Consider the following 6472-nt stretch of genomic DNA (forward strand, 5'->3'; position numbering starts at 1 on the left):
ATTTGAAGTTCAGGAATCCATTGAACTGGTTAAAAAATTATGCAATATTAAAGTTTGGTATTTTTAGGCTATTTGTTATGTAAAGTATTTACATATATAATATTGCTATGAGTAATAATGATTTTGTTATTTTCATACTTGTCTATCTCAGATAGAAAAGTAGATATGAACTTTTCAGTAAAACTGTACAATTAAATAGGTTCTTGCAGCGTGGAATTCAATAGGTTCTTGTCTATGCTAGTGTGTAACCAAACAAGGCAGATCCCTAACTTTAAGCTTAAATAGATAGGTTCTTATATATGCTAAATTGCAACCAAACAGGGCAGATCTCTAATTATAAAGGTTCTTGCGCGTGCTAACTTTAATTGAACTCAACACTTGGCCGCATGGTGCAGCACTAATCCGAGAACAACCAGAATCATAAGCGTAACCACTCTTATTTCCTCTGTGGTATAGTATAATTCACTATACCACCGTTGATCACATTGAAATTCGTATTTTATATTTTACCAACCCGAAATTGTTTTGAACATCATTTGGATTATTTCAGAAAAAGGACCGATAAAGTAATTGCTGTTAGGTCCTCTTCGAAATATGTTAATAAAACATGTAGTGAAAAACAATCCTCTTAGGATAGTTCCATGAATTGATTAGAAGTGGAAAGAAGGACGCAGATCTACGTGCCTTGTGGAAATTAATACAAAAGTCTACATCTTATAAACCGGTACGTCTTATTCGTTACTCTTTGTTCTCCCACGGAGTCAAGTGTTTATTCCTCACGCAAATCCTTAACATTGTTCCATAGGTCTTAGTTCATGTTTATGTCGTATAAATGTACAAATAGCCTCAATGTCCTTTGCAGACACATGTAAACTCATCGATCAAAAGGGAATGTTTGTTTTGCTTCTCTCTGCCTTTGAGTCTCGAGCCATCACGAAGGTTAGACCGAACGACAGTACGATTACTTGACGACTTTGTAAGTGCACGAACTTCTTATTAATCTATACTCCTTCGTTTTTGTCTGACTCATACGCATAACGATAAAGACAATTTATCAATTTGATTCATAAAAATTGTTTCAAATAATAACCATTTTTAGAAAAAAGCAGAAATTAAATTTTACATTGTATTGTTTGATAATTATTTGATCTAAATTTTAATTTATAATTTTAATGTTAATTATTTGTTTCCAGACTTATTCAAATATATATATATATATATATAATTGTTTGTATATATGCAATAAGAAAATTTTTATATGCTAACTACATATTCATAATGTATATTTTTATATGTATACACATATATATTTATAATACACATATTTATTTGTATTTTTCAAAATATGTCTTAGATTTCAAAGCACGTAATTGAAGCAAACAATGGCTGGCAGTGGAGAACTTTGGGTACAGTGCTTTACCTGTTGTTTGATGCAACAAGGACCAAGGACACGGAATGGAAGACAGAGGTCACATCAGAGGTTAAGGATAGATCGTAGCATGATAGGAGTACCTACAAACTTTAGGCATACTGGACATATTAGTAGTGGAGATCTCGATATGAACAATGCACAATTGTCAAATATTCAGGCACAAATGCAAATGAAAGGAGGCTATGACAATGCATACAGTGTCAAGGTACATCAGGAATATGCATTAAAATACTATAAGAAAGTATAAGTTTTTAACAAAATATCAATTATTTTCATTTCAGGCATGTTGAAAACAATTATAAAGCAATTTCAGATTGTTCTGCAAATAATCTTCTGACATGACTAAAAAAAATGACTAATTTTTAACATTTATAATCTTTGTATGAGGGTGGACATACATGCCGTTACATTGTATTTTCAGAACATGCTCAAAAAAATACTTTGAATATGTTTAAGATTAACACAAACAAAAGCTTTGTAAACACACAATGTAAATCATTTTTATTTTTTGATGTATCTTAAGTATATTACACTAAAAGTTACTCTCATTCATACAGAGATAATTTCGCAATTGAAATTAACATTTTAATTGTAAATAAGTATTTGACTTTCATTCTATTTGAATCTCCAATTTTATACATAGTAAAGACTGGATACCTAATAGAAACAGAAACTGCCATATTGTACACAACTTCTTCCAGGTGCATTTTTTACTTACAATTATACTTCCATTAAAAGATAATCGATGTTTGTTAATGTAAATGGTAATGTAATAACATAATAACTGTTATATTACATGTTAATCATATTTACTTGTTTTTTGGATATGAGAAGAACTTTTATAGTAGTAGATTTCTCATTAATAAGTATTAGATACTGTTCTTATAATTGCAAGTGCGAATATAAGTACTCCGTGTTACTAGGTAGTGTTTTTGTAAAAAGAAAAGAATGTATTCTGCATAGCTCACCTGTGCTGACTAATCGATAGATATTTTTAGCGTATATATGGTGAACGTTCATGTTCACAAAGCACGGCCCATTTTTCCTACTTCTGTATTCATCCTTGAATAGGGTGTATAAACCTATATTAGGTAATTTTCGGAACGTAGATGTGTCAAAAATTGAGAAAATGATTTATATGTATTTGCCTAGTCTATAACCATTCTATTAAATCTCATGAATTATGCTAATCATTGTTTGTTATATTTTAAAATTACAAATTGTGATCTCTCGAGGATATAACCATGAACCAATGTGAAAGAAAAGGAAACAGGGGGTTTTAAAGAAATTCTCCCAATGACCAATGTAGATCTATAAATTTGCTAGATAACTCAGAAAAATATTCTTAATTTAAACGTATATGTAATTTCTTGAATACATCTTTATCCTCTGTGCATCACGAATTATTTATGTCTTCGAAATTTAGGTAAAAAGAATGTTTAATTCATAATGTATAAACATTGGATCACTTGTAGAAAATTTTGCAAAAAAATAATGAATAGAATAAAATTGTAAGTACTGTATTTAATGTGTAAGAATAAACTCGCGTATTGACAAATTAGAACAAAATGGATCCTTTGGATGTAAATATACATATATTTTCCATATGTTTTTGTGGAGTATATTGTTTCATCTTGTTTATATTACATATTTTTCATAACAAATATAAACATTATAATCTTTGTTTTATGTAAGATATAGCTGGTGAATGAGTACATAAGAAACAATATTCTTAAACTAAGAATCACATTATCAATGTCACTAACATATCAAATAGTATCACATGATATAAAGTCGTTTCATTCCTACTACAAAACTTTTTGCAATTGTAAAAAATGTATAATTATAAGAAAGGAAGTATAAACACATTTAGATAAATTGTACTTTAAATGTTTAGATATGTACATGTATCAATACACTGTTCTTCTAAATTAGTATTCGAATATCCATAAAATATGGATGATCGGAAAAATGCCTACGAGTATTTTAATTTCTTATAAGTTTAGATCCAACAGCTAACAATAAGCTGATAAACTTATCTTACATGAGTTGTTTTATATTTTCTTTACATATTCACACACATATATACATATATATATATATGTATATATGTATATATATATATGTATGTATGTATATATGTATATGTATTTATACATGCATATTATGTCAAAACTGTATAGTAAAATATTTTTCAATTTATTCATCTATTTTTAATAGGTGCTGTAGTAGATGTAATTTGACTTTGCTGCCCTATACCCATTCTTGTAAGTAGATTTCCAGTGAGTGTTGCAAAACAGCAACAACTCGCTGGGAATCGGAAAATATCTGGAGCAACACTACCGTTTTCCGATATTGATAACAATTCTCTAAAAATGAATTTTTGCTTGCAACTTGTTTCGTAACCTGCAGCAAGTCCACTTATCACGCTACAGCTGGCGCCCTCCGTTCTGTAAACCATACAAAAATATTTATACTACTTTCTTGTAAAATATAACATTTGTATATCTTTTAGAAAATTGTAGAAAATAAGTCTATTGTGATATTTTACGGTATACTTACCTACACTTCTCAATCCGTATGCCCTGTTTGAAATTTTTTTGATTCGCGATGAATTTCCATTCATTGTCTTTGTTCTCCGCCGATTGTGGAAATATAATTTGCTCCTTGAATAGTAATGAAATTAGAAATAGTAGAAATGAAAAGTTTACCATTTTTATATTCAATCGTATTATATTCATTTTTATAACAAAAAAAGGTGACATATTTTTTATTGTTTATACATAAGTACTTACATCAGCTACGCAAAGGGATAGTTCATCGTTTGGCATGAGCCTCTGTCCTATATCAACCTAAAATCGTACAAAATTTGTTACAACAGTTCAAAAATTGTTTAAAAGGTCTTTGAGTATTGAAAAATATTGCATTGTACTTACTCCATCTACACTAGAAAGATATTTAATGCTTTCGTTTATTCGAAGCGCCCTATTCACTATATCTTCGGGATAAGAGTCTACGTTCTCACAATAAGTGGATCCTTTGCAAGCGGGGGGCACGTGTCTCTTTTCTCCAGGAAATATAATCGTGTCATCTAATAGCATGCCACGTTATGAATGATTTAATAAAATATAAAAAATATAATTTACTAAAGATTAAACATTAATTTCTTCAATTATAATAATATGATTAACTACTGGATGACTACTTTATGCTTTCAGTATATACATGCTTTTCAACATTTTTCTCAAAAGTCATTATCTTAAAATTGTCGCCAATTATGGTTTACAATCATACCTTTGTGTCGATTTGCCAATTTAATAGTACTTTGGTGAATGTCTTTTGATTGCACGAAAATATTTTGTGGCATCTGTAAAAAGTAACAATAAATGTAAAAAGATAGTTAAGTTCAACAATCATCTTCTAAAAATAATATAAGTATTGCGTGTTTCAGTAAAATTAATTGAAATTATAGACGCATCGTGATAAATGCCTTATCAGGAAAATGTTATGCTCTTAAAAGTTCCATTATTTCTTAAAATAGTATTACTTATTATATTATTATTTTTATCAATGTTAACCATATAAACTGTTATTTACTCTTATGCTTGATTAATGAATTCCAGGAATAAGAAAATCTTTTCCTTGTAGATTACACTATCTCTCTGTTTTTTATCTTAGCTTTTATATCTTTTTGTTCTTTCCTTATTAAATAAGACATTTCAAAATCGAATAAATGAGTCGTAATCAATAATGCTTCGATTATATATTTCTCAATATGTACAGAATTTATGTAAAGGCTTTCACAGACCCGATGCAAATTACATCAATAAAGTGACAACATTTAAAGAAATTAAAAAAGAGATAAAAGATGTAGTTTCATAAATGAATGAGCAATAGCAGGATTGATACTTTTAATGAACTTGAACTTTCAATAATAACGAAACGTCGAAAAATTAAAAAAAAATACACCGGCAATGTTAAGAACTTATCTAAGACAAATTAATATTTAATTTTATACCGGTATTCACCAGTTTATTCGGCATGGATTATTCTTAAACAGGCTCCAAGAAATATGATAATTTATTATATTCAAAAAGTAAGTGTTGAATCGTAAGAAAATATATTACTCCTATAACAAATATTATGTTATCAAATTTCGTGAATTGTAAACGTCGAATTAAAAAGATATTAAATATTTATGACAAATATATACAAATTAAAATTAATGTCTTTACATCTTTTTCTCTAATCTCATTCTCTATAGCTAATTTATAAATAGATATACTAAATATTAAATAAAGATAGAGAGATATATTATTTCTTAGAAAGATACTCTTTTATCACGGTTCATCAGCTCAGAAGTAACAGAAGGCTGATATAATTTAACTTCATCTAAGTTTATCTTGACTACTAAGATTCTGTTACACGACAACAAACCACGAATTACGTAAATATAGTAAATGTTAATTTCAAATGTTTTACAATGAATTTAACATTCAAAAAAAGAATAATTCTACACAAGATGATTATATTTTGATTTATCTCTCACAGTAACTTTTTTCTGACTAAATAATCTCTTTTAGATATTGCGGATGGATTATTATTTACAGCATAATTTAATCCTATTAACTACGAAAGGAAAATTAAAACTGAACGTTCATCGTTTACAAAATGAAATCAGTTATTATTTCAACAAGTAGTTCGCGGCTACGAAATACCCGTGAATAATAATTTTGGTCTTAATATTTAGATAATCTAAACTACTCAAAGTTATATCCACATTTCTATCACAGTATACATGTATCTAAAAAAAAAAAGCTGATTTCTTACCAGTAGCGTTATTAAAAAACAAAGTTCAGTGAGTATGAAGATTTTCGAGGTCATCTTTCTAATACTTTTAATATTTAATAAGTCACAAAATTTGCACTGTTTTATTCGGAAAATATTTAGAAACACTGTATTTGTTTATTGATTTTGTTCGCCAACTTTGTAGGGCAAAGATCACACGCGTCTACGGCGACTTCGACAACAAGACTGAAA

The 6472-nt window shown here is 28.4% G+C and overlaps 2 protein-coding genes across 2 annotated transcripts; one reads left to right on the forward strand and one right to left on the reverse strand.

Moving 5' to 3' along the window:
* The first annotated feature begins 401 nt into the window (after positions 1 to 401).
* LOC126866457 (CDC42 small effector protein homolog) lies at positions 402 to 2826 on the forward strand. The gene is made up of 4 exons (XM_050620054.1): positions 402 to 724; positions 863 to 976; positions 1355 to 1637; positions 1714 to 2826. Exons 3-4 carry the CDS (start codon positions 1383 to 1385, stop codon positions 1720 to 1722), a joined length of 264 nt encoding a protein of 87 aa, XP_050476011.1. The 5' UTR covers positions 402 to 724; positions 863 to 976; positions 1355 to 1382; the 3' UTR covers positions 1723 to 2826.
* Positions 2827 to 2936: 110 nt separating this feature from the next.
* Positions 2937 to 6411, reverse strand: LOC126866453 (protein spaetzle-like). Its single transcript, XM_050620048.1, has 6 exons — positions 6263 to 6411; positions 4727 to 4799; positions 4369 to 4523; positions 4228 to 4284; positions 3995 to 4098; positions 2937 to 3882 (listed from the first exon to the last, which is right to left on the reverse strand). The coding sequence occupies exons 1-6, from the start codon at positions 6314 to 6316 to the stop codon at positions 3636 to 3638; spliced, it is 690 nt and encodes a 229-aa protein (XP_050476005.1). The 5' UTR covers positions 6317 to 6411; the 3' UTR covers positions 2937 to 3635.
* Between the last annotated feature and the right edge of the window lie 61 nt (positions 6412 to 6472).

Source organism: Bombus huntii, chromosome 6, assembly GCF_024542735.1.
Source record: "Bombus huntii isolate Logan2020A chromosome 6, iyBomHunt1.1, whole genome shotgun sequence".
NCBI lineage: Eukaryota > Metazoa > Arthropoda > Insecta > Hymenoptera > Apidae > Bombus > Bombus huntii.

Bases quoted from the DNA above. Each gene is read 5' to 3' on its own strand.
- LOC126866457 (XM_050620054.1), top strand. From the start codon at position 1,383: ATGGCTGGCAGTGGAGAACTTTGGGTACAGTGCTTTACCTGTTGTTTG.
- LOC126866453 (XM_050620048.1), bottom strand. From the start codon at position 6,316: ATGACCTCGAAAATCTTCATACTCACTGAACTTTGTTTTTTAATAACG. The intron at 4,285-4,368 runs GTAAGTACAATG...GTACGATTTTAG, and splicing joins ATCTTTCTAGTGTAGATGGA to GTTGATATAGGACAGAGGCT. The intron at 4,099-4,227 runs GTAAGTACTTAT...TTACTATTCAAG, and splicing joins TATCCCTTTGCGTAGCTGAT to GAGCAAATTATATTTCCACA.